Source organism: Salvelinus alpinus, chromosome 15 (assembly GCF_045679555.1).
Source record: "Salvelinus alpinus chromosome 15, SLU_Salpinus.1, whole genome shotgun sequence".
NCBI classification, from domain to species: Eukaryota; Metazoa; Chordata; class Actinopteri; order Salmoniformes; family Salmonidae; genus Salvelinus; species Salvelinus alpinus.
In genome coordinates, this window is record NC_092100.1 from 5,277,815 (window position 1) to 5,301,553 (window position 23,739).

At 47.7% G+C, this 23,739-nt stretch overlaps 1 protein-coding gene across 2 annotated transcripts in view; it reads right to left on the reverse strand.

Annotated features, from left to right (window-relative positions):
* LOC139539406 (sushi, nidogen and EGF-like domain-containing protein 1) overlaps positions 1-23,739 on the reverse strand; it is a 111,680-nt gene that overhangs the window by 48,011 nt on the left and 39,930 nt on the right. The window contains exons 6-10 of one of the 2 annotated variants that reach the window (XM_071342309.1): positions 18,690-18,803; positions 13,066-13,179; positions 10,161-10,217; positions 9,705-9,812; positions 901-993 (exon numbers count right to left, since the gene is read on the reverse strand). In XM_071342309.1, the coding sequence (XP_071198410.1) occupies positions 901-993; positions 9,705-9,812; positions 10,161-10,217; positions 13,066-13,179; positions 18,690-18,803 (486 nt within the window). Of the gene's footprint in view, positions 1-900; positions 994-9,704; positions 9,813-10,160; positions 10,218-13,065; positions 15,276-18,689; positions 18,804-23,739 lie in introns of those variants that run through there. The other variant, XM_071342308.1, reaches the window with a different exon arrangement.

The following is a 23,739-nucleotide window of genomic DNA, read 5'->3' on the forward strand; positions in this document are numbered from 1 at the left end:
TAATATAATACGTACCAAACTGACAGTAGAGTCCAGTATATAATATAATACGTACCAAACTGACAGTAGAGTCCAGTATATAATATAATACGTACCAAACTGACAGTAGAGTCCAGTATATAATATAATACGTACCAAACTGACAGTAGAGTCCAGTATATAATATAATACGTACCAAACTGACAGTAGAGTCCAGTATATAATATGATACGTACCAAACTGACAGTAGAGTCCAGTATATAATATGATACGTACCAAACTGACAGTAGAGTCCAGTATATAATATAATACGTACCAAACTGACAGTAGAGTCCAGTATATAATATGATACGTACCAAACTGACAGTAGAGTCCAGTATATAATATAATACGTACCAAACTGACAGTAGAGTCCAGTATATAATATAATACGTACCAAACTGACAGTAGAGTCCAGTATATAATATAATACGTACCAAACTGACAGTAGAGTCCAGTATATAATATGATACGTACCAAACTGACAGTAGAGTCCAGTATATAATATAATATTATACGTACCAAACTGACAGTAGAGTCCAGTATATAATATAATACGTACCAAACTGACAGTAGAGTCCAGTATATAATATAATACGTACCAAACTGACAGTAGAGTCCAGTATATAATATAATACGTACCAAACTGACAGTAGAGTCCGGTATATAATATGATACGTACCAAACTGACAGTAGAGTCCAGTATATAATATGATACGTACCAAACTGACAGTAGAGTCCGGTATATAATATAATACGTACCAAACTGACAGTAGAGTCCGGTATATAATATGATACGTACCAAACTGACAGTAGAGTCCGGTATATAATATAATACGTACCAAACTGACAGTAGAGTCCAGTATATAATATGATACGTACCAAACTGACAGTAGAGTCCGGTGAAGCCTGAGGGGCAGTCACAGGTTCCATTTACTTCCACACAGATGCCACCGTTCTGGCACAGACACTCCTCTGTGGATGACAGACAGAAGAGAAGAGGTCACAGACACTCCTCTGTGGATGACAGACACAGACAGAAGAGAAGAGGTCACAGACACTGACTCAAAAGACACAGAACAGCTCATAGCATGTTGGATCATTTGCAACAGGATGACAGAGATAGCCATTGATAAGCTACATGTACAACCTCAGAGGTCTGTAAGACGTTTAGAGCGGCAGATTCAACAGTACCTCAGTCCCAGAGAACATCTACACTACCTCAGTCTCAGAGAACATCTACACTACCTCAGTCCCAGAGAACATCTACACTACCTCAGTCCCAGAGAACATCTACACTACCTCAGTCCCAGAGAACATCTACACTACCTCAGTCCCAGAGAACATCTACACTACCTCAGTCCCAGAGAACATCTACACTACCTCAGTCCCAGAGAACATCTACACTACCTCAGTCCCAGAGATTATCAACACTACCTCAGTCCCAGAGAACATCAACACTACCTCAGTCCCAGAGAACATCTACACTACCTCAGTCCCAGAGAACATCTACACTACCTCAGTCCCAGAGAACATCAACACTACCTCAGTCCCAGAGAACATCTACACTACCTCAGTCCCAGAGAACATCTACACTACCTCAGTCCCAGAGAACATCAACACTACCTCAGTCCCAGAGAACATCAACACTACCTCAGTCCCAGAGAACATCTACACTACCTCAGTCCCAGAGAACATCTACACTACCTCAGTCCCAGAGAACATCTACACTACCTCAGTCCCAGAGAACATCAACACTACCTCAGTCTCAGAGAACATCTACACTACCTCAGTCCCAGAGAACATCTACACTACCTCAGTCCCAGAGAACATCTACACTACCTCAGTCCCAGAGAACATCAACACTACCTCAGTCCAAGAGAACATCAACAGTACCCCTTTACTGTAAATGTCCCATTGATTCAGGGAACCTCAGAGAACTAAATAAATAAAGGAAGTGTCTGTATCAATGCTAAATAAAGGAAGTGTCTGTATCAATGTTAAATAAAGGAAGTGTCTGTATCAATGTTAAATAAAGGAAGTGTCTGTATCAATGCTAAATAAAGGAAGTGTCTGTATCAATGTTAAATAAAGGAAGTGTCTGTATCAATGCTAAATAAAGGAAGTGTCTGTATCAATGTTAAATAAAGGAAGTGTCTGTATCAATGCTAAATAAAGGACGTGTCTGTATCAATGTTAAATAAAGGAAGTGTCTGTATCAATGTTAAATAAAGGAAGTGTCTGTATCAATGTTAAATAAAGGAAGTGTCTGTATCAATGCTAAATAAAGGAAGTGTCTGTATCAATGTTAAATAAAGGACGTGTCTGTATCAATGCTAAATAAAGGAAGTGTCTGTATCAATGTTAAATAAAGGACGTGTCTGTATCAATGCTAAATAAAGGACGTGTCTGTATCAATGCTAAATAAAGGAAGTGTCTGTATCAATGTTAAATAAAGGACGTGTCTGTATCAATGTTAAATAAAGGAAGTGTCTGTATCAATGTTAAATAAAGGAAGTGTCTGTATCAATGTTAAATAAAGGAAGTGTCTGTATCAATGTTAAATAAAGGACGTGTCTGTATCAATGTTAAATAAAGGAAGTGTCTGTATAAATGCTAAATAAAGGAATATTTAAATGTTTCTCTCCTCTCTCTGCCTAGGAATTGCAGCAGTGAAGAACAAAGGGAGTGGATGTATCACTGCTAAACGACTTCCCTTTGAAGTCAGTGGGGTTCGGGAGGAAGGACGACGGCCGGGAATTATTTTTCTCATTATATGGAACATGTTTTGTGGGCTGTGTCCCGAATATCAGCCTAATCCCTATGTAGTGTACTGCATTCGACCAGAGCCCTATGGGCCCTGGTCAATAGTCGTGCACTATATAGGGAATAGGGTGCCATATGGGACTCAGGAATGATCAAAATGGAGCTATGCCCCCTGGGGCATATTAATGGACTGTTAATTAGCTGGAGAGGTTTTCATTGGCCGTGTGTTTTCTCTTTGATCTACGAGGACCGATTAGGAGGCTCTCCGTCCATCCTGTGTCCTGTTACCTTCTCCCTCTCCTTCTCTCTTCTGTTACCTTCTCCCTCTCCTTCTCTCTTCTGTTACCTTCTCCCTCTCCTTCTCTCTTCTGTTACCTTCTCCCTCTCCTTCTCTCTTCTGTTACCTTCTCCCTCTCCTTCTCTCTTCTGTTACCTTCTCCCTCTCCTTCTCTCTTCTGTTACCTTCTCCCTCTCCTTCTCTCTTCTGTTACCTTCTCCCTCTCCTTCTCTCTTCTGCTACTTTCTCTCTCTCTCTCTCTCTCTCTCTCTCTCTCTCTCTCTCTCTCTCTCTCTCTCTCTCTCTCTCTCTCGAGGATCCTGCTCCTTTTTCCACAGGGCCTTCCAAGTGAGCCAGGCAGGAAAGTATTTGGAAGATTTAGGAGAGTGTATATAAGCCTTGATAGTTACTTCAGCTCAAGGGTGAGGAGTAGCATGAATTTGCAATGGCTCACATACTATTAAAGAGCTTTTGGAGCTGAGAAATAAATCTGTGTTGACCGTGGCTACAGGACTTCAGCCTCGGTGGGGGAAACCAACGTCTCGCGGGAGAACCTACCCTCCGGTTTTGAAAACACATTGTCCATTTCCTAACACACACACATAGTCTGCATCCCAAATGATACCCAATTCCCTATTTAGCGCACTACTTTTGAACACGGCCTACAGGGAACAGGGTGCCTTTTGGGATATATAGCACAGTAGGATATTTCCCTCGAAGGAGGTGAAATAGTACTGGAGGTAGCAGTACAATAACACAGGATGTGTCATGTGGTTGATGCAGCAAGCAGCTGTTCCATAGAGTAGACAGCTGGACCATAGAGTAGACAGCTGGACCATAGAGTAGACAGCATGACCATAGAGTAGACAGCTGGACCATAGAGTAGACAGCTGGATCATAGAGTAGACAGCTGGATCATAGAGTAGACAGCTGGACCATAGAGTAGACAGCTGGACCATAGAGTAGACAGCAGGACCATAGAGTAGACAGCTGGACCATAGAGTAGACAGCTGGACCATAGAGTAGACAGCTGGACCATAGAGTAGACAGCTGGACCATAGAGTAGACAGCTGGACCATAGAGTAGACAGCAGGACCATAGAGTAGACAGCTGGACCATAGAGTAGACAGCTGGACCATAGAGTAGACAGCAGGACCATAGAGTAGACAGCAGGACCATAGAGTAGACAGCTGGACCATAGAGTAGACAGCTGGACCATAGAGTAGACAGCAGGACCATAGAGTAGACAGCTGGACCATAGAGTAGACAGCTGGACCATAGAGTAGACAGCAGGACCATAGAGTAGACAGCTGGATCATAGAGTAGACAGCTGGACCATAGAGTAGACAGCTGGACCATAGAGTAGACAGCTGGACCATAGAGTAGACAGCAGGACCATAGAGTAGACAGCTGGACCATAGAGTAGACAGCTGGACCATAGAGTAGACAGCAGGACCATAGAGTAGACAGCTGGATCATAGAGTAGACAGCTGGACCATAGAGTAGACAGCAGGACCATAGAGTAGACAGCAGGACCATAGAGTAGACAGCTGGACCATAGAGTAGACAGCTGGACCATAGAGTAGACAGCTGGACCATAGAGTAGACAGCAGGACCATAGAGTAGACAGCAGGACCATAGAGTAGACAGCTGGACCATAGAGTAGACAGCAGGACCATAGAGTAGACAGCTGGATCATAGAGTAGACAGCTGGATCATAGAGTAGACAGCTGGACCATAGAGTAGACAGCTGGACCATAGAGTAGACAGCAGGACCATAGAGTAGACAGCTGGACCATAGAGTAGACAGCTGGACCATAGAGTAGACAGCAGGACCATAGAGTAGACAGCTGGACCATAGAGTAGACAGCTGGACCATAGAGTAGACAGCAGGACCATAGAGTAGACAGCTGGATCATAGAGTAGACAGCTGGACCATAGAGTAGACAGCAGGACCATAGAGTAGACAGCAGGACCATAGAGTAGACAGCTGGACCATAGAGTAGACAGCTGGACCATAGAGTAGACAGCTGGACCATAGAGTAGACAGCAGGACCATAGAGTAGACAGCAGGACCATAGAGTAGACAGCTGGACCATAGAGTAGACAGCAGGACCATAGAGTAGACAGCTGGACCATAGAGTAGACAGCAGGACCATAGAGTAGACAGCTGGACCATAGAGTAGACAGCAGGACCATAGAGTAGACAGCTGGATCATAGAGTAGACAGCTGGACCATAGAGTAGACAGCTGGACCATAGAGTAGACAGCTGGACCATAGAGTAGACAGCAGGACCATAGAGTAGACAGCTGGACCATAGAGTAGACAGCTGGACCATAGAGTAGACAGCAGGACCATAGAGTAGACAGCTGGATCATAGAGTAGACAGCTGGACCATAGAGTAGACAGCAGGACCATAGAGTAGACAGCAGGACCATAGAGTAGACAGCTGGACCATAGAGTAGACAGCTGGACCATAGAGTAGACAGCTGGACCATAGAGTAGACAGCTGGACCATAGAGTAGACAGCTGGACCATAGAGTAGACAGCAGGACCATAGAGTAGACAGCTGGACCATAGAGTAGACAGCAGGACCATAGAGTAGACAGCTGGACCATAGAGTAGACAGCTGGACCATAGAGTAGACAGCAGGACCATAGAGTAGACAGCTGGACCATAGAGTAGACAGCAGGACCATAGAGTAGACAGCTGGACCATAGAGTAGACAGCTGGACCATAGAGTAGACAGCTGGACCATAGAGTAGACAGCTGGACCATAGAGTAGACAGCTGGACCATAGAGTAGACAGCTGGACCATAGAGTAGACAGCTGGACCATAGAGTAGACAGCAGGACCATAGAGTAGACAGCTGGACCATAGAGTAGACAGCAGGACCATAGAGTAGACAGCTGGACCATAGAGTAGACAGCTGGACCATAGAGTAGACAGCAGGACCATAGAGTAGACAGCTGGACCATAGAGTAGACAGCAGGACCATAGAGTAGACAGCTGGACCATAGAGTAGACAGCTGGACCATAGAGTAGACAGCTGGACCATAGAGTAGACAGCTGGACCATAGAGTAGACAGCAGGACCATAGAGTAGACAGCTGGACCATAGAGTAGACAGCTGGACCATAGAGTAGACAGCAGGACCATAGAGTAGACAGCTGGACCATAGAGTAGACAGCTGGACCATAGAGTAGACAGCTGGACCATAGAGTAGACAGCTGGACCATAGAGTAGACAGCTGGACCATAGAGTAGACAGCAGGACCATAGAGTAGACAGCAGGACCATAGAGTAGACAGCTGGACCATAGAGTGGCGTCATGGACCTCATCCAGAGGAGTAAGTGGCACAGTCAGTGATTTCGTCCTCAATGGCACCCTATTCCATATTTAGTGCACTACTATAGACCAGAGCCCTATTCCCTATATAGTGCACTACTTTAGACCAGGACCCTATGGAACGCTATTCCCTATATAGTGCACTACTTTAGACCAGAGCCCTATGGAACCCTATTCCCTATATAGTGCACTACTTTAGACCAGAGCACTATGGAACCCTATTCCCTATTTAGTGCACTACTTTTGACTATTAGTAGTAGGAACTAGTGACTAGGGTGGCGTTTGGGATGTAGTTCGAGTCCCCATGGTCAAAAACAATGCACTATGTACGGAATAGGGCGCTATTCGGGACGCAGCGTGTCAGAGTTTCCTGGTCAAAAGTAGAGCACTGTATAGGGACTAGGGTGCCGCTACTCTGCTGCCCTGCTGCAAGGCATATTACACCACCCTTGTCTGATGAAACTACCTGAATAAATAGCAACCCTCAGCTTCAGCTCAGACAGAGGCCCCTGTCCTTTCAAGTCTAGACAAAGCGCCACTTCCCCCTTGTAAGTAAACTAATAAAAATGGGCCATAAAGCAATTGTTCCCCAGATCGCCTGTTGTTCCTCCAGGATCCCGTAGTAAACTGGGCGTTTACAGATCAGCATCCTCCATTATTCACAGCAGAACAGACTAGAGCAAGTCTTTTCCTTCTTCCAGGTACTGAGGCACGTTCCTCTGGGATCAATCCAAATCACATTTTGTTTAGTCACGTGCTTGGTAAACAACAGGTTTACCTGTAGACTAACAGTGTAGACTAACAGTGTAGACTAACAGTGTAGACTAACAGTGTAGACTAACAGTGTAGACTAACAGTGCAACGCTTACTTGCTAACAATGCAGAGAGAAAAATCGAAATATAACAGCTAGATGATTACACGAAGAATATACACGCGGTGCTAGTACCCGAGTCGATGTTGCAGAGGAACGAGATAATTGAGGTAGATATGTACATATAGGTAGAGGTAAAGTGACTAGGCTACAGGATAGATAATAAACAGTAACAACAGCTTATGTGATGATTAAAAAGAGTTCAATGGGGGTCAATGCAGATAGTCCGGGTAGCTATTTGGCTAACTAAGGGAAGGCCCTAAAACTTGTCAAAGACTCCAACCACCCAAGTCATAGATCGGTACCGATGCATCAACTCTGGAACCAACCGGATCCTGAACAGATTCTACCCCCAAGCCGTAAGACTGCTGAACAATTACTCAAATGGCCACCCGGGACTATTTACATTTAAAAAAACATTTACACTGCTGCTACTCACTGTTTATTATCTGTGCATAGTCACTTCACCCCTACCTACAAATTACCTGGACTAACCTGTACCCCCGCACATTGACTCGGTACCGGTACCCCCTGTATATAGCCTCGTTATTGTTATTTTATAGTGTTACTTTTTATTATTTTTTTACTCTCGTTTATTTAGTAAATATTTTCTTAACTCTTTCTTGAACTGCATTGTTGGTATAGGGCTTGTCAGTAAGCATTTCACGATAAAGTCCACACCTGTTGTATTCAGCATTTCACTGTGAGGTCTACTACACCTGTTGTATTCAGCATTTCACTGTAAGGTCTACTACACCTGTTGTATTCAGCATTTCACTGTAAGGTCTACTACACCTGTTGTATTCAGCATTTCACTGTGAGGTCTACTACACCTGTTGTATTCAGCATTTCACTGTGAGGTCTACTACACCTGTTGTATTCAGCATTTCACTGTGAGGTCTACTACACCTGTTGTATTCAGCATTTCACTGTAAGGTCTACTACACCTGTTGTATTCAGCATTTCACTGTGAGGTCTACTACACCTGTTGTATTCAGCATTTCACTGTGAGGTCTACTACACCTATTGTATTCAGCATTTCACTGTAAGGTCTACTACACCTGTTGTATTCAGCATTTCACTGTAAGGTCTACTACACCTGTTGTATTCAGCATTTCACTGTAAGGTCTACTACACCTCTTGTATTCAGCATTTCACTGTGAGGTCTACTACACCTGTTGTATTCAGCATTTCACTGTAAGGTCTACTACACCTGTTGTATTCAGCATTTCACTGTAAGGTCTACTACACCTGTTGTATTCAGCATTTCACTGTAAGGTCTACTACACCTGTTGTATTCAGCATTTCACTGTGAGGTCTACTACACCTGTTGTATTCAGCATTTCACTGTAAGGTCTACTAACCCTGTTGTATTCAGCATTTCACTGTGAGGTCTACTACACCTGTTGTATTCAGCATTTCACTGTAAGGTCTACTACACCTGTTGTATTCAGCATTTCACTGTGAGGTCTACTACACCTGTTGTATTCAGCATTTCACTGTGAGGTCTACTACACCTGTTGTATTCAGCATTTCACTGTAAGGTCTACTAACCCTGTTGTATTCAGCATTTCACAGTAAGGTCTACTACACCTGTTGTATTCAGCATTTCACAGTAAGGTCTACTACACCTGTTGTATTCAGCATTTCACGGTAAGGTCTACACCTGTTGTATTCAGCATTTCACAGTAAGGTCCACACCTGTTGTATTCAGCATTTCACGGTAAGGTCTACACTTGTTGTATTCGGTGCATGTGACAAATACAGTTTGATTTGATTTTGATGTGAATACCACGTGGCTGCTATGAAAGTGAACTGTGTTTACGCGTGATCAGGGGTGTATTCATTCCACCGATTCTGTTGAAAAACTTTTCTTAAAACGGAAGCAAATGGAAAAAAACAGGGATAAACATACTTGAATTTGTCCAATAGAAACTCTCGTTTGAAACTGTTGGACTAACGATTACATCCTGGATCAGCTAGATGCAGGCAAGAATGAGCAAGGTGGTATTGAATGTGTCACAGTCTGTCACCTCAAATTTTTCTACGTTGTCAACTTTCATTCATAGGCTAGGTTGTAGCAACCTCATGAAGGGTATAGGGGAACATTCTAGTATCACGTAGTAGCCTAAACCTATCGATGTTACATTGAGCTGGGTGAATGGAATATGATTTATAGTCATCCAATATGCTGTAATAGAAATAAGGCTCCTAAAAAATACAACGTCCTCCCTCATCTTAAACGTCACTGACCGCCACTGATATACCTGCTGTTTAACTGTCTCCAACTAGACTCTACTAGAAAAGGCTCTGACCTGTACCTGCTGTCTGTCTCCAACTAGACTCTACTAGAAAAGGCTCTGACCTGTACCTGCTGTCTGTCTCCAACTAGAGCAGGGTCTGCCCCAGTCCCAATACTTTACCTTCACAGTTGTCACCATAGAATCCTTGGGTACATGTGCAGTTGTAACTCCCAGGGCCGGTGTGTTCACAGATCTGGTGTTTCTCACAGCGCTCCCCCTCACAGGACACTGCCAGACAGACAAGAGGACCAGGATAGAAGGTTCGGATGAGGCTGGACATCTACTTTAGTGTATACCATAACTTGGCCTATGCCAAAACACATAGAGAACAGGAAAGTACAGTACTTTGAAACAAGTGTTTGGAATTAAAAATGTTTTAAAAAAAAGCTTAGGAAATGATTAACTCTTGAGAAAGACGTTTATCACATACAAGATATCCCATGCTCTTTTTCTATTGGACAGAACCACCTCTCTCTGTCAAATTCCGAGCTGATTCCATGTTTCTGTCTGGCAAAATCATAGACGGTCTGATGTCCTACATTCAAATGACCTCCAGGCGTATAACCCAGCACTTACCTGTTTGATTTTCAGTTTGAGGAGTAGACGATGAATTCACCTGGACCAACACCAACTCTACGAAGGAAAAATATGATAGTTTGAGGCTTTCTAGCTAATTGTAAGAATTATTCAGACAGTTACAAGGACAGTGTGCCAGAATACTACGCCACAGCAATATTACACAAAGGGAGCTCTTTCTTTTGCTCTGTGTCGTGTTGTTGCTCTTGGTGGAGAAGCCCATCGCCCAGGCCTCAGCTCTCAGCCATTAGCTAACCACACCGACGCTGAGGCTCTGAAAACAGGAGACGCCGCAAAAAAACCTTTCAACAAACCACCAGGTCACTCTAACACTGAGCTCCTAGCCACTCTCAGGATGCTCCCAAACGGCACCCTGTTGCCTATACAGTACACTACGTACCGTGGCCCCTGGTCAAAAGTAGTGCACTATAAAGGGGAAAGAGTTCCATTTGGAATGTGACCTCACCCATCTCATCCTCCCAGAGAGAGGTTAGTCAGGTTTCGTTTAATACCTGCTGTCCCAATTGGAAACATGTTCTATTACAGGAAGTCAAAGCAGAGAGCAGGAAGTAGGGCTCGCCGGCCGCCTATGGTAACGTTTTATATCATGAACCATTGTTCCAAACATGTCAATTAAACCAGAGAAACGGCCTAGCTGGCATTCAGAATCAGAGTAAGGATGCTTCCCAAATGGCCCCCTTTTCCCAAATGTCCCCCTATTCCCAAATGGCCCCCTATTCCCAAATGGCCCCCTATTCCCAAATGGTCCCCTATTCCCAAATGGCCCCCTATTCCCAAATGGCTTCCTATTCCCAAATGGCCCCCTATTCCTAAATGGCCCCTATTCCCAAATGGCCCCCTATTCCCAAATGGCCCCCTATTCCCAAATGGCCCCCCATTCCCAAATGGCCCCCTATTCCCAAATGGCAAATGGCCCCCTATTCCCAAATGGCACCCTATTCCCAAATGGCAAATGGCCCCCTATTCCCAAATGGCCCCCTATTCCCAAATGGCCCACTATTCCCAAATGGTCCCCTATTCCCAAATGGCCCCCTATTCCCAAATGGCCCCCTATTCCCAAATGGCCCCCTATTCCCAAATGGCAAATGGCCCCCTATTCCCAAATGGCCACCTATTCCCAAATGGCCCCCTATTCCCAAATGGCCCCCTATTCCCAAATGGCCCCCTATTCCTAAATGGCCCCATATTCCAAAAGGCCCCCGTATTCCCAAATGGCCCCGTATTCCCAAACGGCACCCTATTCCCAAATGGCCCCCCATTCCCAAATGGCCCCCTATTCCCAAATGGCCCCCTATTCCCAAATGGCAAATGGCCCCATATTCCCAAATGGCCCCCTATTCCCAAATGGCCCCCTATTCCTAAATGGCCCCCTATTCCCAAATGGCCCCCTATTCCCAAATGGCCCCCTATTCCCAAATGGCAAATGGCCCCCTATTCCCAAATGGCCCCCTATTCCCAAATGGTCCCCTATTCCTAAATGGCCCCCTATTCCCAAATGGCCCACTATTCCCAAATGGCAAATGGCCCCCTACTCCCAAATGGCCCCCTATTCCCAAATGGCCCCCTATTCCCAAATGGCCCCCTATTCCTAAATGGCCCCATATTCCCAAAGGCCCCCGTATTCCCAAATGGCCCCGTATTCCCAAACGGCACCCTATTCCCAAATGGCCCCCTATTCCCAAATGGCCCCCTATTCCCAAATGGCCCCCTATTCCCAAATGGCCCCCTATTCCCAAATGGCCCCTATTCCCAAAGGCCCCCGTATTCCCAAATGGCCCCGTATTCCCAAACGGCACCCTATTCCCAAATGGCCCCCTATTCCCAAATGGCCCCCTATTCCCAAATGGCCCCCTATTCCCAAATGGCCCCTATTCCTAAATGGCCCCCTATTCCCAAATGGCCCCTATTCCCAAATGGCCCCCTATTCCCAAATGGCCCCCTATTCCCGGCTAACTCACCTGTCTCACACAGAGCCAGTGTAGCCCCCCCGGCTAACTCACCTGTCTCACACAGAGCCTGGGTAGCCCCCTCGGCTAACTCACCTGTCTCACACAGAGCCTGGGTAGCCCCCCCGGCTAACTCACCTGTCTCACACAGAGCCTGGGTAGCCCCCCCCGGCTAACTCACCTGTCTCACACAGAGCCTGGGTAGCCCCCTCGGCTAACTCACCTGTCTCACACAGAGCCTGGGTAGCCCCCCCCGGCTAACTCACCTGTCTCACACAGAGCCTGGGTAGCCCCCTCGGCTAACTCACCTGTCTCACACAGAGCCTGGGTAGCCCCCTCGGCTAACTCACCTGTCTCACACAGAGCCTGGGTAGCCCCCCCGGCTAACTCACCTGTCTCACACAGAGCCTGGGTAGCCCCCCCGGCTAACTCACCTGTCTCACACAGAGCCTGGGTAGCCCCCCCGGCTAACTCACCTGTCTCACACAGAGCCTGGGTAGCCCCCCCGGCTAACTCACCTGTCTCACACAGAGCCTGGGTAGCCCCCCCGGTTAACTCACCTGTCTCACACAGAGCCTGGGTAGCCCCCTCGGCTAACTCACCTGTCTCACACAGAGCCTGGGTAGCCCCCCCGGCTAACTCACCTGTCTCACACAGAGCCTGGGTAGCTCCCTCGGCTAACTCACCTGTCTCACACAGAGCCTGGGTAGCCCCCCCGGCTAACTCACCTGTCTCACACAGAGCCTGGGTAGCCCCCTCGGCTAACTCACCTGTCTCACACAGAGCCTGGGTAGCCCCCCCGGCTAACTCACCTGTCTCACACAGATCCTGGGTAGCCCCCCCGGCTAACTCACCTGTCTCACACAGAGCCTGGGTAGCCCCCCCGGCTAACTCACCTGTCTCACACAGAGCCTGGGTAGCCCCCCCGGCTAACTCACCTGTCTCACACAGAGACCCAGTGTAGCCTCTCTCACACACACAGGTGAAGTTGTCGACACCTTGTACACACAGCGCACCGTTGAGGCAGGCTCCGTCTTTGCACTTGTCAATGTCTGCAGGTAGAAACACACACACAGAAACACACACACACACACACACACATAGATAGACACACAGAGAGATAGACACACAGAGAGAGATAGACACACACAGAGAGATAGACACACACAGAGAGATAGACACACAGAGAGAGATAGACACACAGAGAGACAGACACACAGAGAGATAGACACACAGAGAGACAGACACACAGAGAGACAGACACACAGAGAGAGATAGACACACAGAGAGACAGACACACAGAGAGATAGACACACAGAGAGACAGACACACAGAGAGATAGACACACAGAGAGAGATAGACACACAGAGAGATAGACACACAGAGAGAGATAGACACACAGAGAGACAGACACACAGAGAGATAGACACACAGAGAGAGATAGACACACAGAGAGACAGACACACAGAGAGATAGACACACAGAGAGAGATAGACACACAGAGAGAGATAGACACACAGAGAGAGATAGACACACAGAGAGAAAGACACACAGAGAGATAGACACACAGAGAGATAGACACACACAGAGAGATAGACACACAGAGAGATAGACACACAGAGAGAGATAGACACACAGAGAGAGATAGACACACAGAGAGAGATAGACACACAGAGAGATAGACACACAGAGAGAGATAGACACACAGAGAGATAGACACACAGAGAGATAGACACACAGAGAGATAGACACACAGAGAGAGATAGACACACAGAGAGATAGACACACAGAGAGATAGACACACAGAGAGATAGACACACAGAAACACACACACACACACACATAGATAGACACACAGAGAGATAGACACACACAGAGAGATAGACACACAGATAGATAGACACACACAGAGAGATAGACACACAGAGAGATAGACACACAGAGAGATAGACACACAGAGAGATAGACACACAGAGAGAGATAGACACACAGAGAGATAGACACACAGAGAGATAGACACGCAGAGAGAGATAGACACACAGAGATATAGACACACACAGAGAGATAGACACACAGAGAGACAGACACACAGAGAGATAGACACACAGAGAGACAGACACACAGAGAGATAGACACACAGAGAGACAGACACACAGAGAGACAGACACACAGAGAGACAGACACACAGAGAGATAGACACACAGAGATATAGACACACAGAGAGATAGACACACAGAGAGATAGACACACAGAGAGAGATAGACACACAGAGAGAGATAGACACACAGAGAGATAGACACACAGAGAGATAGACACACAGAAACACACACACACACACACATAGATAGACACACAGAGAGATAGACACACACAGAGAGATAGACACACAGAGAGATAGACACACAGAGAGATAGACACACAGAGAGATAGACACACAGAGAGAGATAGACACACAGAGAGATAGACACACAGAGAGATAGACACACAGAGAGAGATAGACACACAGAGATATAGACACACACAGAGAGATAGACACACAGAGAGACAGACACACAGAGAGATAGACACACAGAGAGACAGACACACAGAGAGATAGACACACAGAGAGACAGACACACAGAGAGACAGACACACAGAGAGATAGACACACAGAGAGACAGACACACAGAGAGACAGACACACAGAGAGATAGACACACAGAGAGACAGACACACAGAGAGACAGACACACAGAGAGATAGACACACAGAGAGACAGACACACAGAGAGACAGACACACAGAGAGATAGACACACAGAGAGACAGACACACAGAGAGATAGACACACAGAGAGATAGACACACAGAGAGATAGACACACAGAGAGATAGACACACAGAGAGACAGACACACAGAGAGACAGACACACAGAGAGACAGACACATATATGTGATATTTACTCAGCTGATGAATATAGCCGCCTCACCCTGAAAATATGTGCTGCTGGCTGTGGAAGATATTAGAGGAGGTTTGATACGTCTCCACAGGCTGGACTGTGGGAACAGGAACGGGGAGAGGCAGCAAGCAGGGAGGAGAGGGGGGGACAGGGTAGGACTGAGAGAGGGGGACAGGGAGAGGAGAGGAGGGGACAGGGATGGTATGGGAGAGGGGGACAGGGAGAGGAGAGGGGGGGACAGGGTAGGACTGAGAGAGGGGGACAGGGAGAGGAGAGGAGGGGACAGGGATGGTATGGGAGAGGGGGACAGGGAGAGGAGAGGGGGGGACAGGGTAGGACTGAGAGAGGGGGACAGGGAGAGGGGAGAGGGAGAACAGAGAGGAGAGAAGAGAGGGGGAACAGAGAGGAGAGGGAGAACAGGAGAGGAGAGGAGAGGAGAGGAGAGGAGAGGAGAGGAGAGGAGAGGAGAGGAGAGGAGAGGAGAGGAGAGGAGAGGAGAGGAGAGGAGAGCGACCTGGCCAAGATAAAGCAAAGCAGTGCGACACAAACAACAACAACACAGAGTTACACATGGAGTAAACAAACATATAGTCAATAACACAATAGAAACATAGAAAGATCTATATACAGTGTAAATGTAGAAGAGTAGGGAGGTAGGCAATAAATAGGCCATAGAGGTGAAATAATTACAATTTAGCATTAATACTGGAGTGATAGATGTGCAGATGATGATGTGCAAGTAGAGATACTGGGGTGCAAAAGAGCAAGAGGATAAATAACAAAATGGGGATGAGGTAGTTGGGGGGGCTATTTACAGATGAGCTGTGTACAGCTGCAGCGATCGGTAAGCTGCTCTGACAGCTGATGCTTAAAGTCAGTGAGGGAGATATAAGACTCCAACTTCAGAGATTTTTACAATTCGTTCCAGTCATTGGCCAGTCATTGGCAGCAGAAAACTGGAAGGAAAGGCGGCCAAAGGAAGTGTTGGCTTTGGGGATGACCAGGGAAATATACCTGCTGGAGCACGTGCTACGGGTGGGTGTTGCTATGGTGACCAGTGAGCTGAGATAAGGCGGGGCTTTACCTAGCAAAGACTTATAGATGACCTGGAGCCAGTGGCTTTGGTGACGGATATGTAGTGAGGGCCAGCCGACTAGAGCATACAGGTCGCAGTGTTGGGTGGTATATGGGGCTTTGGTGACAAAACGGATGGCACTGTGATAGACTACATCCAATTTACTGAGTAGAGTGTTGGAGGCTATTTTGTAAATGACATCGCCGAAGTCGAGGATCGGCAGGATGGTCAGTTTTACGAAGGTGTGTTTGGCAGCATGAGTGAAGGAGGCTTTGTTGCGAAATAGGAAGCCGATTCTAGATTTAATTTTGGATTGGAGATGTTTGATGTGAGTCTGGAAGGAGAGTTTACAGTCTAACCAGACACCTAGGAATTTGTAGTTGTCCACATATTCTAAGTCAGAACCGTCCAGAGTAGTGATGCTGGACGGGTGGGCAGGTGTGGGCAGCGATCGGTTGAAGAGCATGCATTTAGTTTTACTTGCATTTAAGAGCAGTTGGAGGCCACGGAAGGAGAGTTGTATGGCATTGAAGCTCGTCGGGAGGTTAGTTAACACAGTGCCCAAAGAGGGGCCAGAAGTATACAGAATGGTGTCGTCTGCGTAGAGGTGGATCAGAGACTCACCAGCAGCAAGAGCAACATCATTGATGTATACAGAGAAAGAAGAGAGTCGGCCCGAGGATTGAACCCTGTGGCACCCCCATAGAGACTGCCAGAGGTCCAGACAACAAGCCCTCCGATTTGACACACTGAACTCTATCAGAGAAGTATAGACACACAGAGACCCTGGTGTCCCGGGTGGCGCAGTGGTCTAGGGCACTGCATCGCAGTCTCTGGGTTCACGCCCAGGCTCTGTCGCAGCCGGCCGCAACCGGGAGGTCCGTGGGGCGACGCACAATTGGCATAGCGTCGACCGGGTTAGGGAGGGTTTGGCCGGTAGGGATATCCTTGTCTCAGTATGTAAATGTAATAAAATGTATGCACTCTACTGTAAGTCGCTCTGGATAAGAGCGTCTGCTAAATGACTAAAATGTAAAATGTAAATGTAAGTAGTTAGTGAAGCAGGTGAGGCAGTCGTTAGAGAAACCAAGGCTATTGAGTCTGCACGATAAGAATGTGGTGATTGACAGAGTCGAAAGCCTTGGCCAGGTCGATGAAGACGGCTGCACAGTAATGTCTCTTATCGATGGCGGTTATGATGTCGTTTAGGACCTTGAGCGTGGCTGAGGTACACCCGTGACCAGCTCGGAAACCAGATTGCATAGCGGAGAAGGTACGTGGGATTCGAAATGGTCGGTGATCTGTTTGTTAACATTAATGTTACAGAGAGACCTGCCAGTGACCTGGTATGCGTATTACAAGCAGATGACCCTAAAGGAAATATCTTATCAGGTTGTGCATTGGCAGGTCAGGTGAAATCCAGCTTTTACAAGCTGACATCCTCTTTCCTGGCCCAACAGAGCATGGAGCAGAGAGGAGAGAGGAGAGAGGAGAGAGGAGCAGAGAGGAGCAGAGGAGCAGAGAGGAGACAGGAGAGAGGAGAGAGGAGAGAGGAGAGAGGAGCAGAGAGCAGAGAGGAGAGAGGAGCAGAGAGGAGAGAGGAGAGAGGAGCAGAGAGGAGAGAGGAGAGAGGAGCAGAGAGGAGAGAGGAGAGAGGAGAGAGGAGCAGAGAGGAGAGAAGACCAGAGAGGAGCAGAGAGGAGAGAGGAGTGGGACAGAGACCAGAGAGGAGAGAGGAGAGAAGAGAGACCAGAGAGGAGAGAGGAGTGGGACAGAGACCAGAGAGGAGAGAGGAGAGAGGAGTGGAACAGAGACCAGAGAGGAGAGAGGAGAGAGGAGTGGGACAGAGACCAGAGAGGAGAGAGGAGAGGGACAGAGACCAGAGAGGAGAGAGGAGTGGGACAGAGACCAGAGAGGAGAGAGGAGAGAAGAGAGACCAGAGAGGAGAGAGGAGTGGGACAGAGACCAGAGAGGAGAGAGGAGAGAGGAGTGGAACAGAGACCAGAGAGGAGAGAGGAGAGAGGAGTGGAACAGAGACCAGAGAGGAGAGAGGAGTGGGACAGAGGCCAGAGAGGAGAGAGGAGAGGGACAGAGACCAGAGAGGAGAGAGGAGAGAGGAGTGGGACAGAGACCAGAGAGGAGAGAGGAGAGAGGAGTGGGACAGAGGCCAGAGAGGAGAGAGGAGTGGGACAGAGACCAGAGAGGAGAGTGGAGTGGGACAGAGACCAGAGAGGAGAGAGGAGAGACCAGAGAGGAGAGAGGAGAGAGGAGTGGGACAGAGACCAGAGAGGAGAGTGGAGTGAGGAGTGGGACAGAGACCAGAGAGGAGAGTGGAGAGAGGAGAGACCAGAGAGGAGAGAGGAGAGAGGAGTGGGACAGAGACCAGAGAGGAGAGTGGAGTGAGGAGTGGGACAGAGACCAGAGAGGAGAGTGGAGAGAGGAGAGACCAGAGAGGAGAGTGGAGTGAGGAGTGGGACAAGGTTGTGGGACAGATGGTTGTGTGATTGGGGTAAAGGTAGAGTAAGGAGAGAGGGAGGAAGAGAGGGTACTGTACCTGTTTGGCAGACTGTCCCTGTAAACCCAGGTGGACACTGGCAGGTGAACCCGTTAACCTGGTCTGAGCAGGTACCTCCGTTCTGACAGGGGAAGGACGAACACTCCTCCACATCTACACACACAGAGAGAGAGACAGAGAGACATGAGGATGAAGAGGGGGACTGCAGTATCAACACATACAAGACTGAACCCACGCTGATTTAGTAGAAGGAGTGTTACAGAGAGACCTGGCAGGAGGAGAGTTACAGAGAGACCTGGCAGGAGGAGAGTTAGAGAGAGACCTGGCAGGAGGAGAGTTAGAGAGAGACCTGGCAGGAGGAGAGTTACAGAGAGACCTGGCAGGAGGAGAGTTACAGAGAGACCTGGCAGGAGGAGAGTTACAGAGAGACCTGGCAGGAGGAGTGTTACAGAGAGACCTGGCAGGAGGAGAGTTACAGAGAGACCTGGCAGGAGGAGTGTTACAGAGAGACCTGGCAGGAGGATAGTTACAGAGAGACCTGGCAGGAGGAGAGTTACAGAGAGACCTGGCAGGAGGAGTGTTACAGAGAGACCTGGCAGGAGGAGAGTTACAGAGAGACCTGGCAGGAGGAGTGTTACAGAGAGACCTGGCAGGAGGAGAGTTACAGAGAGACCTGGCAGGAGGAGCAGAGAGACCTGGAAGGAGGAGAGTTACAGAGAGACCTGGCAGGAGGAGAGTTACAGAGAGACCTGGCAGGAGGAGTGTTACAGAGAGACCTGGCAGGAGGAGAGTTACAGAGAGACCTGGCAGGAGGAGAGTTACAGAGAGACCTGGCAGGAGGAGAGTTACAGAGAGACCTGGCAGGAGGAGAGTTACAGAGAGACCTGGCAGGAGGACAGTTACAGAGAGACCTGGCAGGAGGAGTGTTACAGAGAGACCTGCCAGTGACCTGGTATGCGTATTACAAGCAGATGACCCTAAAGGAAATATCTTATCAGGTTGTGCATTGGCAGGTCAGGTGAAATCCAGCTTTTACAAGCTGACATCCTCTTTCCTGGCCCAGCAGAGCATGGAGCAGAGAGGAGAGAGGAGAGAGGAGCAGAGAGGAGCAGAGAGGAGAGAGGAGCAGAGAGGAGAGAGGAGCAGAGAGGAGAGAGGAGCAGAGAGGAGCAGAGAGCAGAGAGGAGCAGAGAGGAGAGAGGAGAGAGGAGCAGAGAGGAGAGAGGAGCAGAGAGGAGAGAGGAGCAGAGAGGAGAGAGGAGAGAGGAGCAGAGAGGAGCAGAGAGGAGCAGAGAAGACCAGAGAGGAGAGAGGAGCAGAGAGGAGCAGCGAGGAGCAGGGCTGGGAGGAGGATACCTGATTCCCAAATCAACCCCTAGCCCCTAGCCCTTCACCCCCTAGCCCCTAACCCCTACTCCTTAACCCCTAGCCCTTAATCCCTATTCCCTAGCCATTAAGAAGCCCCCAACCCCTAACCCTTAACCCCTAGCCCCTAACCATTAACCCCTAGCCCCTAATCCCTAGCCCCTAACCATTAACCCCTAGCCCCTAATCCCTAGCACCTAACCCTTAACCCCTAGCCCTTAACCCCTAACCCTTAACCCCTAGCCCCTAACCATTAACCCCTAGCCCCTAATCCCTAGCCCCTAACCATTAACCCCTAGCCCCTAATCCCTAGCACCTAACCCTTAACCCCTAGCCCTTAACCCCTAACCCTTAACTCCTAGCCCTTAACCCCTAGCCCCTAACCATTAACCCCTAGCCCCTAATCCCTAGACCCTAATCCCTAACCCTTAACCCCTAGCCCCTAACCCTTAAACCCTAGCCCCTAACCATTAACCCCTAACCCCTAATCCCTAGCCCCTAACCATTAACCCCTAGCCCCTAATCCCTAGACCCTAATCCCTAACCCTTAACCCCTAGCCCCTAACGCTTAAACCCTAGCCCCTAACCATTAACCCCTAACCCCTAATCCCTAGCCCCTAACCAGTAGCCCCTAACCATTAACCCCTAGCCCCCAACCCCTAATCCCTAGCCTCTAAACCATAGCCCCTAACCCCTAACCCTTAACCCCTTGACCCTAATCCCTAGCCCCTAACCCCTAATCCCTAACCCTTAACCCCTAGCTCCTAAACCCTAGCCCCTAATCCCTAACCAGCAGCCCCTAACCCCTAGCCCCTAACCCCTAACACCTAACCGCTAACCCCTAATCCTTAACCCCTAGCACCTAACCCCTAGCCCCTAACCGCTAACCCCTAATCCTTAACCCCTAGCCCCTAACCCCTAGCCCCTAACCCCTAGCCCCTAATCCCTAGCCCCTAACCATTAACCCCTAGCCCCTAGCCCCTAGCACCTAGCACCTAACCCTTAGCCCCTAATCCCTAGCCCTGACGCCCAGAGCAGAGAGAGGGGGTGGGGGCCCTGTCCAGTAAACCTCCAGCCCCTACTCACTAGACCTGAAAGAGTATATACTCTGTATGTACTATGTATATATATATATACATATACAGTTGAAGTCGAACGTTTCCATACACCTTAGCCGAAAACATTTAAACTCAGTTTTTCACAATTCCGGACATTTAATCCTAGTAAAAATTCTCCGTTTTAGGTCAGTTAGGATCACGACTTTATTTGAAGAATGTGAAATGTCAGAATAATAGTAGAGAGAATGATTTATTTCAGCTTTTATTTCTTTCATCACATTCCCAGTGGGTCAGAAGTTTACATACACTCAATTAGTATTTGGTACTTGGGTTGTTTCGGGTTGCCTTCCACAAGCTTCCCACAATAAGTTGGGTGAATTCTGGCCCATTCCTCCTGACAGAGGTGTAACTGAATCAGGTTTGTAGGCCTTCTTGCTCAAACACGCTTTTTCAGTTCTGCCCACACATTTTCTATGGGATTGAGGTCAGGGCTTTGTGATGGCCACTCCAATACCTTGACTTTGTTGTCCTTAAGACATTTTGCCACAACTTCAGAAGTATGCTTGGGGTCATTGTCCATTTGGAAGACCCATTTGCGACCAAGCTTTAACTTCCTGACTGATGTCTTGAGATGTTGCTTCAATATATCCACATCATTTTCCTACCTCATGATGTCATCTATTTTGCGAAGAGCACCAGTCCCTCCTGCAGCAAAGCACCCCCACAACATGATGCTGCCACCCCCGTGCTTCACGGTTGGGATGGTGTTCTCGGCTTGCAAGCCTCCCCCTTTTTCCTCCAAACATAACGATAGTCATTATGGCCAAACAGCTCTATTTTTCTTTTATCAGACCAGAGGACATTTCTCCAAAAAGTACGATCTTTGTCCCCATGTGCAGTTGCAAACCGTAGTCTGGCTTTTTTATGGCGGTTTTGGAGTAGTGGCTTCTTCCTTGCTTAGCGGCCTTTCAGGTTATGTCGATATAGGACTCGTTTTACTGTGGATATAGATACTTTTGTACCTGTTTCAGACAGCATCTTCACAAGGTCCTTTGCTGTTGTTCTGGGATTGATTTGCACTTTTTGAACCAAAGTACATTCATCTCTAGGAGACAGAACGCGTCTCCTTCCTGAGCGGTATGACGGCTGCGTGGTCCCATGGTGTTTATACTTGCGTACTATTGTTTGTACAGATGAACGTGGCACCTTCAGGCGTTTGGAAATTGCTCCCAAGGATGAACCAGACTTGTGGATGTCTACAATTTTTTTTCTAAGGTTTTGGCTGATTTCTTTTGATTTTACATTTACATTTTACATTTAAGTCATTTAGCAGACGCTCTTATCCAGAGCGACTTACAAATTGGAAAGTTCATACATATTCATCCTGGTCCCCCCGTGGGGAATGAACCCACAACCCTGGCGTTGCAAGCGCCATGCTCTACCAACTGAGCCACACGGGACCATTTTCCCATGATGTCAAGCAAAGAGGCACTGAGTTTGAAGGTAGGCCTTGAAATACATCCACAGGTACACCTCCAATTGACTCAAATGATGTCAATTAGCCTATCAGAAGCTTCTAAAGCCATTTTCTGAAATTTTCCAAGCTGTTTAAAGGCACAGTCAACTTAGTGTATGTAAACTTCTGACCCACTGGAATTGTGATACAGTGAATTATAAGTGAAATAATCATTCTCTCTACTATTATTCTGACATTTCACATTCTTAAAATGAAGTGGGGATCCTAACTGACCTAAGACATTTTCTACTAGGATTAAATGTCAGGAATTGTGAAAACCTGAATTTAAATATATTTGGCTAAGGTGTATGTAAACTTCCGACTTCAACTGTATACACAAGTACGTGGACACCCCTTCAAATCAGGGGATTCAGCTATTTCAGCCACACCCGTTGCTGACAGGCTAATAAAATGTAGCACACAGCCATGCAATCTCCATAGACAAACATTGGCAGTAGAATGACCCATACTGAAGAGCTCAGTGACTTTCAGCTTGGCACCGTCATAGGATGCCACCTTTCCAACAAGTCAGTTTGTCTAATTTCTGCCCCGCTAGAACTGCCCCGGTCAACTGTAAGTGCTGTTATTGTGAAGTGGAAATGTCTCGGAGCAACAACGGCTCTGCTGCGAGGTGGTAGGCCACACAAGCTCACAGAACAGGAATGCGGGTGCTGAATGCACATTGCGTGTAAAAATCCTCTGTCCTCTGTCACTACTGAGTTACAAACTGCCTCTGGAAGCAACGTCAGCACAATAACTGTTCGTTGGGAGCTTCATGAAATGGGTTTCCATGGCCGCGCAGCTGCACACAAGCCTAAGATCGCCATGCGCAATGCCAAGCGTCGGCTGGAGTGGTGTCAAGCGTGTTCTCAGGAGTCATGAATCACGCTTCACCATCTGGCAGTCCGACGGACGAGTCTGGGTTTGGCGGATACTAGGAGAGCGCTACCTGCCCCAATTCATAGGGCCAACTGTAAAGTTTGGTGGAGGAGGAATAATGGTCTGGGGATGATTTCCATGGTTCGGGCAAGGCCCCTTAGTTCCAGTGAATTAAAATCTTAAGGCTACAGCATACAATGACATTCTAGATGATTCTGTGCTTCCAACTTAGTGGCAACAGTTTAGGGAAGGCCCTTCCCTGTTTCAGCAT